Source organism: Manacus vitellinus, unplaced genomic scaffold, assembly GCF_001715985.3.
Source record: "Manacus vitellinus isolate BGI_N305 unplaced genomic scaffold, ASM171598v3 scaffold_40_pilon, whole genome shotgun sequence".
Classification (NCBI taxonomy): Eukaryota; Metazoa; Chordata; class Aves; order Passeriformes; family Pipridae; genus Manacus; species Manacus vitellinus.
The window spans coordinates 4426839-4438962 of NW_021940541.1; the positions used below are offsets into that span (position 1 = coordinate 4426839).

The 12124-nt window shown below is 44.2% G+C and overlaps 1 protein-coding gene across 1 annotated transcript in view; it reads right to left on the reverse strand.

Annotated features, from left to right (window-relative positions):
* The window catches only part of LOC103761891 (deleted in malignant brain tumors 1 protein), a 51154-nt gene that overhangs the window by 22992 nt on the left and 16038 nt on the right, over positions 1-12124 (reverse strand). Inside the window, exons 9-17 of the mRNA XM_029961990.1 lie at positions 11977-12117; positions 11445-11567; positions 10345-10656; positions 10148-10177; positions 8790-8940; positions 8284-8495; positions 7869-8041; positions 6981-7369; positions 6097-6373 (exon numbers count right to left, since the gene is read on the reverse strand). Coding sequence (XP_029817850.1) covers positions 6097-6373; positions 6981-7369; positions 7869-8041; positions 8284-8495; positions 8790-8940; positions 10148-10177; positions 10345-10656; positions 11445-11567; positions 11977-12117 — 1808 coding nt within the window. The remainder of the gene's footprint in view (positions 1-6096; positions 6374-6980; positions 7370-7868; positions 8042-8283; positions 8496-8789; positions 8941-10147; positions 10178-10344; positions 10657-11444; positions 11568-11976; positions 12118-12124) is intronic.

The window sequence follows — 12124 nt, forward strand, 5'->3', positions numbered from 1 at the left end:
AAGAACCCCAAAGAGCAGGCATGGCCAATATAATTTCATATAATGAAATTACTTTGAACTACTAAAAGCATTCTAGATTTTTTGTTTGTTTTTTGAGGGTTTGTTTCTAATACCTTAATTTTTTGAGTAATTATTATTTGAAGCTCTTCTCTTCTGTGAGACTGTGGGACTGTTAAATCCTCCTCTTGGTGTATCCAAAGGCAGCCACTGGCCCAGAGGAACCAGCCAGGGACAAAGCATTTCCAGGGCAATGCACTGCCTTTTCTGCTGAGAAACAAAATGCTATTTTTCTTTCAAAATGCAGTGCCAGAAACCCCTAAAGGCTGTCCAAAGTATCACCTGTATTTCAGGCAGTTAATTTTCAGCTTGATCTGCAAGTGTCATCCCAGCTACCAGACTCCACTGCCCTCGGGAAGCATCTCATGTGGTGCCTGGATGAATCCTTGCAGTGTTGGCAGAGACAACCCCACTTGTCTTCCTCAACAATGCATTCCTTGCTGAGATCCAGTGAACTCCTGAAACAAAGAAGGCTTGTTTCACACTGGCAAGGCTCAGATCAAATGTTTACTCTCCATGCTGGGTGTGCAGCTCTCGAATGAACGCTGCCCTGGCCCAAGAGCTTGAAAAGAAGCTGAAGCAACAGGTTTTGGCCACCCTTCTGCAACTGGGGCTACACAGGTGGCTTTCTGAGCCTGCAGCAAGGGATGGAGGGATCCAGCATTTTGGAAAGAAGGCCTGGCTTTGCCACAGAGAATCATTTAGGCTGGAAAAGCTCTCTAAGGCCATTGAGTAAAACTGTTCCCCCAGCACTGCCAAGCCCACCACTAACCCATCCCCAAGTGCCACATCTACACAGCTTTTAAATCCCTCCGGGGATGGGGACTCCACCACTGCCCTGGGCAGTTTGTTCCAGCTTGACCATCCCTTTCTGTGAAGAAATTTTCCCTAATATCCACTCTAAAACTCCCCTGGCAAAACAGGAAGAGGCTTCTTCCTCTTGTCCTGTTGCTTCTCGCTACTTGGGAGAAGAGACTGACCTCCACCTGGTTACAACCTCCTTTCAGGTGGTTGCATTAAGTCATGCTCCCTGACACCTCCTGTCATGGGAGAACGGAGCCCTCATATCAACATAACTCAATTTTCATCATGTCCCATGCAACAAAGCCCTGCTTGAAGCCAGGACTAGCAGTGGAAGATGGTGACAACTAATGCCAAATGCTTCAGAAACACCCCAGTATTGATCACTAGGAGGAAAGAGAGAACCCATCTCTTTGAAACTGTAGTTCCTGAAAACTGGGAAAAAAACCAACAAACCAACCACGAGAAAAGGTGGCAGTCATTCAGACTTTAGAACAGCAGCAGTACAATTAATTTCTACATTACACCCTGTGACTAATCCACTTATCTGAGAAAGAAGAAGAAAAAAAATCTGCTTGGATGGGTACCCAGTGATTCAGGGCAAAAGAGGTGATCCAAGTGTTGTTCTAGGAAATGAAAACAAATCTCACTCCCAGTGATGCAGATGGGTCACTGACGAGTTTCCTCAGCCAGGAGGGATGTCATTAAAATAGACTTTTTATGTCATGGTCATTGAGTCTGAGAGAGAAAATCTGAGGTACTCAAGTGCTATGAGAATTTTAATGTCTCCTCATTTTTTCCTGTTTGGATAAAAACTGCCAAACAGGTAAAAAATAAAGTAAAAACTCCATGAAAATAGAATGCTGAAATAGTTTGGGTTGGAAGGGATCTTAAAGATCATCTCCTTCCACCCCTGCCATTGGCAGGGACACCTCCCACTAGCCCAGGTTGCTCCAAGCCCTGTCCAACCTTGCCTTGGATAATTCCAGGGATGAGGCATCCACAGCTTCTCTGGACAACTTGTTCCAGGTTAATAAATAACACATAAAATAATAATTATAAATAAAACCTCACAAATAAATAATAAATAAATAGTAATATAAATAAATACATGATACATTAACTACCAAAATAACAAAAAGCAAATAAATAAGGAAAATATATCCTGCTTGTAAAAAAAGGCATTTAACAAGAAGTGTGAAAAAAAAAATTGTGCTTGGGTTTGGGGGTGCTGGAGAGCAAAGGATTGCAATTCTTTTTATGTGGAACTTGTCACAAGTGAAAGGCAGTGGAGGGTCAGTCTCAAGAAATGCTGTTTCCTCAGAGTTTATTGAGCACAGTGGAAAACTGAGCAGCCCAGCTGCAGTGCTCTCTGCCTAATTTCCCTTTCAAGGTAGAGCCCAGAGCAACCCTCTTAAAACTAGATGGTGAGTTAGTGAGTCTGCTGAAGTTAATAAAAAAAAAATTTAATTATGAGTCAAGTGAAGTGATCTCCAGAGTGCATTCCTTTAGTCATTTAACTGGAATTTGGTACAAGCTTTTAGACTCAGGCACTAAAGGACTCCTAAGCCTGAACTATGGGCAGAAGATTATGCTTAGCTGCTTAATTCAGCTTGGTGTCAATGAATATCTGTGGGATTCTATGAGAAAGGATGGAGGGAAAGTAATGAAAGCAAGAAAAATCATGTTTCTGCAAACCCTAATTAGCTTTTTTAAATCTCAGCCTGCATGAGGATTTGTTATCAACAACTGAAAGATGAATCTACTTGCTTGCTACGAGATGCAGAAACAAAACCATGTTTATTTATACCCAATTATAAATATTTTTCTAGTGGGTTCCTGGGAAGGAGGACTGCAGAGCTGAATTATCTGCTTCACAATCCAAAATTAGAATGGAAAGATAAACAGGGCAGCAAAGCACAGGAAATTCAGCAGACAAACAAGCAAACAAGGACTTTGTTTCTGAGCTTTGCTTCAAACCCAGTGCTGGCCAAAGAGGTGGTCTTGTAACACTGGGAACAACAAAACTTTGGGAACCCATAGACCCTGTGCAATTATTTCCTAAAAAATATGTGTGTATTTGAAACCAAATTGGGATTCAAGCACAGCACTGTACCAGCTACTAGGAAGAAAATTAACTCTATCCCAGCCAAAACTGGGGGAGTGATGTAATCCAGTCATTAGGTTGACACTTGTAAGGGATTTTGTCATGATGCTGAAAATGTGTTTATTTGGTGCTGAGATGGTTAGTTGAGTACATACTACTGGGTGAACAAGTAGAGACTACATGTTTCAGTCATGACAGGCACACTAGGAAGAAATTAAGTAATCTAACACCAAAATCATATGGTTATTCAAAGTAAAAAGCTGCCAAATGGTGGATGGTGTGTCTTCTCTGAGAGTGGAGGAGGTGACAACAATGAGCAGCACCCAGAAAACTCATTTAAAAAACACATGCTCCTGATTCTTGACATCCTTGTGCTCGCAGGCACCAGGCTTCACTATGACATTGGCATAACACCGATCCCAGACAAAATAAACAAAAAACCAAAACAAAAGGCCAAATAAGCAAATTCAGTTTACATTTTGGCTTTAATTCTTTGTATTTTTAACCAGGACATGAAAGGCAAAAATCTCAGGTCTTGCTTTTCATGTTTTCATGCACCAGTGATAAATGTTTATGTGGGATTTAGGTGTTTGCATTTCCAGCATATTTCAGTCTGATTTGTGAATGCACACAAGACATTCTGAAAGGCTGGGTAAGTCCTGAGAAGCCAAACTCCTCACAACCACAAAGCATACAACCATGTAGGGGAAAAAAAATTAAATAATTTCATGATCAGCAGACAAAAGTAATAAAAATCGAACAAAAACCCTTCTGGAAAGCAGATATGAAATGTCTTTTAACTTTTAAATTTTGGTGAGAGCTGAAATGTCTTCTGGCTGAGAATTGATCTCTTTGATGAGAGTTATGGTTTTATCTGGTTCAGGATGTGTGTCAGTGGGAAGGCTACCAACTGATTTGACAAGCCTTTAGGTCAGATTGTGCAATTCAGCAAACATCTTTAACAAAACATCTTTTGAATTTGGATTTATTCAATCTAGAGAAGTGAAAACTTGCTGGGAAAAATATCAATTTTCAGCTAAAAAGTGCACCTCAAAAGAAAGCAGAGAAACTTCCTCCCAATGGCAAGCAGGGACAGGACAAGAACTCCTGGGCTTGGCCAGAGACGGTGAAAACTGAGGACAGACATTGTGGGAAGCCTTTTCTGTGGTGATGCTGATTTCAATATTGAGTCTCCTTAAGCATGAGAAGGGATTGCCTCAGCAAGCTGGAGAAATATCTGTTGGGAATATCCATCATTTTGATGCTTTTGGTGCTCTGGTTGAGTAGAAGCCCCTGTGATGAAGGGAAATGGCACAGTGACTTCTGTGCTCTGTTGCTTCTTAGCTTTGCAAATATCTCTACCATCAGTGAGGAATCAGAGAGAATTTTAAGGCCTTCCCTGTGTTGTTTGGATTTTTTTTTCTTTTCCTGCTAAATTTCATTTAAATTTTTACCCACCCTTTACAGTTTAACCCCATTAAAATTCCTTGCTGTAGCTGTGCTGAACACTTACAGAAGACAGAGGTACCTCACACCTCTTCAAAACATCGTGTAGAAGTGTTTCAAAACAAAGTTGATGGGCAGAATGTCAAACATTGGAAAGTCAAATATTCCATCTCTTGGAATTTTTAATCCAACAGACCACACTCTTCAACACATTTGTTTGAACTTTAAGCACAGAGACATTAATTTGAAAGACAAAATAGATTTATTTCTTTGTAAACATTCCTTCTTTTGATTATAAATTACACTGCTCACAGAACAGATTACTTTTAGCTTGGAAATCTCTGCATTAAATAAGCACAGTCCCATTATTGTTTCACCAAGAAATTTAGCATTAAAAGCAATGCTCAAAAGAATTAGAATATTGCATAGCCACAATTCCAGTTGCTGTGGTGAGATCAGTTTTTACATTTCCTTTCCAGACATGACCCATTCTCCCCAAATTAAATCTTCCTCCCTTTTAACAAGCCTTGAAATATTTATGGTACCTCGTTCACATTTTCAGTCAAACTCACAAAATCTTTTGAGGCATCAGATAAATGGTTTTAGGTTGACACGAGAAGAGAACTGAAGAGGAGAAAAATGATAAAATGGTTGTATCAAACAACTTGTGGCATGACTATTGAAATTATTTGCGATGATTATTTAAGAGATGTTAGGATTATAAAGCTATTCTAAAGCACCCTAGCAGGCTAGGATTCATTGTAGGTAAAGATATCATGGCTTCCCACAAATGGCACATGTGTGACTGTCATCAGCAAAGCACTTTGGCGGCTGGTGATAGGTGATGTTTGCCCTGTGGTCATTTAGTGGGTGGTGCTGACCTTTGAACTGACATTATCCCATGTGAAAGCAGTTTCTTCAGTGCTGCCCTTGCAATGAAACCATCAAGAACAAAACCAGCAACTGCCAGGATGGCAACAGCACCAACAACCAGGGTGAGGGAGCTGTCAGCAGCAGTGGGGACCGCCTGGGGAGGAGGCACTGAAGAGCCCAGCCCTACAAGTGAAAGTCGGTGGGGTTTGATCTCAGTATATTAAAGATCAGGGCACAAAGAGCTCCTGCATTAAAGGGATGGCTCCCAGATTGAAATCAGAAGTGATCTTCCCACAGATTCACTGCTTTCAACTATTTGGACAGGCTTTGTATTGGCAGGGATGACAACTTAACTAGGTCAACTTCATAAGCAGAAGACAACTGAGGGAATGAAGTATTTCTCAAGGAGGCTGGATGTTTGCTCCCAGCTGACCATCATGGAATCATGGGATCATTTAGGTTAGAAAAGACCTTTAAGATCACCAAGTCCAACCATTAAACTAGTACAGACAGGTCCATCACTAAACCACGTCCCCAAGTGCCATCACACAAGCAGATTGGAACTAATTCAATTCAAGGTGTCGTAGCACTAAAATGGGTTATAAGCAATCTCTCCTTTTGAACAGTCAGAGCAGTTATACATTTTAAATATGCAGGTAAAAATAGTGGGTTTGCAAGGAGCTGATAGCTTCCTTTTTACGGAGAAGCTGGGCAAAAGCAGATTGCAGTGACAGGCATCAGAAATGCAGAGCTATGGCTTTTCCTGGAGCCCGAAGTCACCTTACAGCAAATGTGAGAGAAATTTATTTGGCTTTAGTAGTATTCCCACTCTGAGCAGCCCCTTCTCGGAGCCGAATTGGCCCGACGACCACGTCCACTTTTTCCTCGAGAGAACTCGTGTCCCTCTTGGACCTCCTGGTGCAGCCCTGGTAGCAGTGGGAGGAATAGTCCCCGAGCCTGCAGACCATCAGCTCACACTTCAGGTACACCGAGGGGTGGTGGCTGATGAACTCAAAGGCATTGAATTTGAACCGAGCAAAGTGGCTGGAAGGGGAGTAGAACGTGGCATAGGAAGAATCTCTGGGACAGCTAGAAAGGAACAAAAAAAAGGTAGTTAGCCTTCATGGATGCATAGGTGCACATTCCTGCAAAAATACAATAGATTAAAACTAAATTATATCATAGTCAGATATTAAAAACAAAGGGATAAAAATGCAACATTCACAGCAGATAGACTTTAAAAATATAGACTTATTTAGGTCCTATGAAAAAGCTAGAGCATTGAGAACTCTTCTTTTTTTTTCCCAAGAGGAGAACAATTAAAGAAGAAGGAACAGCAGACTCTTACTAATATCTGTGCTGTGCAAGGCATAAAAAAGTTAGTCTAATGCTTGACCTGGCTTTACTAAAACATGAAAATCCCAGGATTACAGATTCCTGCTGCCAGTTTTCATTGCCTCATTTACGTCGCTCCCACTACTTCGAATTTTGCTTATAGGAAAAAGATGAAGTAATTGAAAAGAAATGTTAGTAAGGTCTAAATGTAATTTCTTATTTCCAGGCTCGTGCTGTTAAAATAAAAAAAAATCAAAGACCCCTTTTAACAGTCTGTTGTAACCTGACTCAGACTGGTTCTGTTCTTTTAAATAAATGCAGATTACAGGGGTGCTTCTCACAACTTGAAGAAAGCTCTTACCCATCCCTGACTATGTCATAGGCCAGAGTGTGAAAGTCACGAGGATCAGGCGATGCCACACACGTGTCCACAAACACCTTCAGATTTGGGTCTGAGCTGTGAAGACAAGCTTGAAGGTACAAATTCTGGTTCAAGTCGATGAAGTACGGGGAGCTGCGCACTTGCCGCGAGAACGCCGAGGAATCATAAAAGGTGATGTTCATGTCATATCTTCCAAACTGATACTCATTCACATCCACAGTGTCCTCAGCAGTGTACATGACTTGCATCCACGTCTTCTGCAGCATTTTGCAGCTGATATGCAAGTTGATGTTCTTTTTCCTCCTGATTATGTACCCAGAAGATGCAATTCTGATCGTGTTGGAATAGTTGATTGTGTCGTTGTTCTCCTGTTTAATGTGCAATTTAAAATGAGGAATTGCATTTTTGTCACATTCCATGTGAGTTCTAAGGTTTGGTAAGCTTAAATATGCACTTTAAAATTGTGGGTTCGTCTTACACACTTTAAATCAAGGAGCTTGATGTTGGTCTTTTCTGCTCACACATTGCAAATTGTATGTAATTAAGCAGAATTCAGTGGAGAAAAACTCTGTTAAATCCAAGGCAGAGCCAACTCATTGAACATCTGTACAAACACCAGTTGTGTGGAACACAGGCATCCCAATCCTGTGCACTTACAGGACTGCATCTATTTTAAATCACAGAAAATTCACATAGCTCTCTCCCATGCTTTCCTCCCTAGAAGCTCCTTCTTATTAAGCACAGATATTCCCTAAGGCTTGGAAAGCTAGAACAGTTAGACCTCCAGGTCTCATTGGCCACAGTGGCCTTTCTGTGACTCTTCTCACAGCGGGTCCTGCAATTCAGAGCCCACCCTGGTGAACGTACCTCTCGTGTCGTCCCGCAGCCGTCGTAGGGAATGTTGAACACAACCTCCTGTGGGGTGATGGTTGGTCTGCAGTGATTGTCGTTCAGGGTGACCATCTGGGCTGAGTAGCCTTGAGACTGGAGGTAGTCCCTGCTCACCACTGCGTGCATGTAGTCTGGCAGGCACAGAAGGGCTGGCAGAAGAAGGAGGTACAATATATTAGTGACTTCAGGAATTTGTTAATGATTAAAGGTTGTAATCGAGCTAAGTGTTGTTTTCTTAATTTAGAAGTCAGGCAGTTCACACCCCAACCCATCGTGTTTCATGCACATCATTCAATTTCCACAAGTATCTTTAAATTTACACAAATACTTATTTTGCAAACAAAAGCAACAAATAAGCTTGTCTGTTGAGAAACACCAGCTGAGGACTTACTGGTGTTGTGATCTGCTGGGATGGAGGAGTAGTGAGCCTGAAAGCCTCTGAAGGAGTATCTGGAATCACTGTGAAAGTGAACGGTCATCATGTTCGAAGAGGACACGTATGTGGGGAAGGAACCAGAGCAAAGTCTCCCAAGAAGTGGGGAAGAGTGTCGAGGCCCGTCATAGACTTCAATGTAGTCATGCTGGCACGTGCTGCTTTGCATCCTGGTGAGGAAACGTGAGCACCTTGTTAAATCCGTTCCAGAGACTCTGATTTTACTGCCTAACATGGGACAAAATCCTTCAGGAGAGGTTTCATTTGGTTTGTATGTAGCTGTAGCAGAAAATTGTGAGCAAAAAATACCACAGTAATCTAGATTTTGATCTGGTCTTCCAGCAGCCAGATCTTACTGAAAGTATCTTTAAAATTGGTAAGGTTGCCTGTCTTAGATGAGTTTTCAAACCTCTCAAGTAAGTTCTGACTTCGTTATTTGTGCAGGGAATCAGTGTTTTACTTACTCAATATCTCTAAATGTGAGTGTAACACGGAAATTGCTCTCGACTTGTATTTGCCACTCGCAGTCAGCGTTGTTTGGATAACTCCCAGGGTAGTGGGGACTCTGCAGCACCCCAGAGGAATCTGAGATTGAGCCGCCACAAAAAGAAGGTGCTGCAGAAAGAAATGGAAGAGAATTTACTTACAGTAACCTCTGCAAAAGTGCACTTGAGCTGTACATCTCACCTGTAGCTGTGGAAAAGCAGGTCCCCTGCTGACTGTGGGTGATATTCTGTGTGAGCCAAATCAAAACAAATATTTGCTTTTTGCTTTAGCTTTACTTTCGTGTTGGATTTGGAATTCCCTGTCACATCTGTGGTGTCAGACTACCCTCTTCAGGATGGGTTGGAAACACCTTGATGCTTTCTGCTCTAGTCTGTTCTCCTTTTCGCAGCCAGGGTCTGATTTTGGCAGGTGTCATGGCAGTCTAAATGGAAGTGTCTTTCTCAACAAACACCCCCTCCTCAGTTACTCTGCTGCTTCTCTTTATTCCCCTAAGGACTTTGGAGGGTAAATAAGTTGCAAGTCTTCTAGGAAACTCCATGATTTTATGGTCTTAGACTGAAATAAGCACTCCAGGCTGCTGGAGAAAGTCTTAAATATAACTCATTTCTCCTATAAACATAGCTGCAAAAAGCTTTTATGTTCCTGCCAGCATGAATTACATAATTCTTGTAAAACACACAGATAATCCTAAAAGCTCTTCTGTAGGGAGGTGAATACAAGCTTTGAACTTAAATGCTACAAGATGAGACATGTAGAGGTGACAACCCATTTTATAGTCCTGCACAGAGACACACCAGTACAATACATGCCTCCCTGCCTCAGAATTTGGGGATTCACAGGCTATTCCAAGCTTGGGAGCATCAGCTGTACCCAGACACTGACTCTTCCTCTGATCAGACTGGACAGGCTCTAGCAAAATTCACTTTCGTATTATTTTCAACTGTGAATGGTCAAGCTCTAAATGTAAAATCTGCTTTCTAAGGCAAAAATATAAAAGTGCCTTAGATTGCACATTGCCATACTCGAACACCATTCTCCCAATGCTTATGAATGCAGTTAGAAATTGGAGATTTAGATAATATTTCCTAGGCCTCGACCCAGCTGAATTGACCAGCAAGGAAATGGCTTGACACAGCCAATCAGCATGGTTGCAAAACAAGCATCATTGCAAGGCAAGGGGACATCACAGCCTGTCTAGAAATCACCACACAAGATTTAAGTGATGCTGTCAGAGAGGTAAAAGATAAAAAAAAATATGTTAGAGGGAGACAGCCCACAAATTAGAAAGGTGAGAAGAGACGCAGAAGAGCATTACCTGATGGAGGTGGCGTGGTGGCCGCAGGAGCTGTGGGTGTGAAGGAAGAAGAGACACAAGTGAAATGTGTTGTTCATGAGAAAGGTTCTGGGGCACACGGGGCATCAGGATGGGGATCGCAGGGAGGAGGGGATGGGGACACTGGGGCTAGGCTATAAGCTCCACAGGAGACTCAGCTGCCTTCACTGCCCACCCACCTGCACAGATGACACTGGCATCCTCCACGTGCCCACAGTTGTGCACTCCCCAGCCTCTGTGCCTGCACATCCGCAGGGAGGGCTCGTCCCCACGGCACTGCACGTCGTCCAGGAAGATGCGGCCGGAGCCCGGGCCAAAGTGGGCAGTGCGTGGGGCACCCAGGGCCTCCCCACAGCCCAGCTGCCGACACACCACCTGGGCATCCCGCAGGTCCCACTGGTCATCACACACCGTGCCCCACGTGCTGCCGTCGTACAGCTCCACGCGGCCCTCGCAGCCGTTCCTGCCGCCCCGCAGACGCAGCCTGGCACCTGACAGGGACACAAGGCACCATGTCACAGCCCCACCAGCCCTGCACCCTCCTGTCCCCACATATGCTCTTACAGCAGGGAGCCTGCAGGTTCCCTACAAGGCCAGGGATGGGTGTGATGGGCAGAAATTCCCTGTGGAATATGTTGTCTTTGCAGTGAGATGGAGGTAAAAGTACAATTCAGCATTTGGTGTCAATGAAAAAGGTTCCAAGCAGATCCAGCACATTTCAGGCACCCCAAAATAGCCCATCTGCAAGCAGTCCCTGTCCTGTGACTCCTCTTATGTCCTGTGGTGGTTTTTCATTCAACTGAAATGACCATGGCACCTTTGCCAAATACACTCTGGGCAGGAGCCCTGAGCCCCCAGTGACCTATCTTGAATTGCAAAACACTTGATGTAACAGCTTGCTTTTTTCCTGTCGTATTGCAAAGCCCTGAACGTGTGTGGGAAATTGCTCTGCTATAGTCCCCATGCACGAACTGGAGGGGCAAAGCAGAATGATTCCCCCAGTGCATTGCCCTTGGTTGCAGTGAGAAGGAATCCCTCTTTGAATAGTTTCCCTCACCATCAATGGCTACAGAGTTCCTGGACTCAAGCCCCAGTGTCCCCCTAGTGTTTTCCCAACTCTTCTCCATGCTCTGCTTGCCTCATCCCTGTGGTCTGGGGTGCCAGGAATGGCCTAACTGGAGTGGCCCAAATCAGGGAGACTGCCTGCAATGCAATCAGGTCTGGAAGGAAGATCTCAGGGGCACTAAGGAGACCAATGAGTGGTCATGGGCAGGGTTACCTGGTGTGCTCTCCTCTGCTCTGGCAGGCATTGTCACTGTGGTGGTCACCTCTGCTGGGGTGGACACATCTGCTCTGGCTGTGGATGGCTCTGTGGTGCTCATGTCCAGTGAGGTGGACGTCTCTGTTAGGGAGGTCATTAGTGCAATGGCAATGGACATGGCAAAGGACAAGACAGGCAGAGCTGGAGGACTAATGAGATGAGGGAGTGTGGAGCTCTGTCCTGCCCTTCTCCCATCCAGACATCAGCATGACATGTCCCCAGTCCAGCCCCATCCTCTCCAAAGATCAATCCCACATTCCTGCTCTTTGTCATCTCACCAGCAAGTGTGGAGAGCCTGCTGTGCCCTGTCTGTGGGCAACAACAGGGCTTTTGTATGACATTGGCTTCAGCCCCAGGCAGCAGAAGACCCCAACCTCTCCTCACTGCCCTGGCTCTCCCAAGGGAGGTCAGCAAAACTGCTCCCGAGGAAAAATTAGGAACCCACTCAGAATGATTGCAAAAAATCCCGTGGTCTCTGCCACCCACCCACCTGCACAGATGACACTGGCATCCTCCACGTGCCCACAGTTGTGCACTCCCCAGCCGTTGTGCCTGCACATCCGCAGGGAGGGCTCGTCCCCACGGCACTGCACGTCGTCCAGGAAGATGCGGCCGGAGCCCGGGCCAAAGTGGGCAGT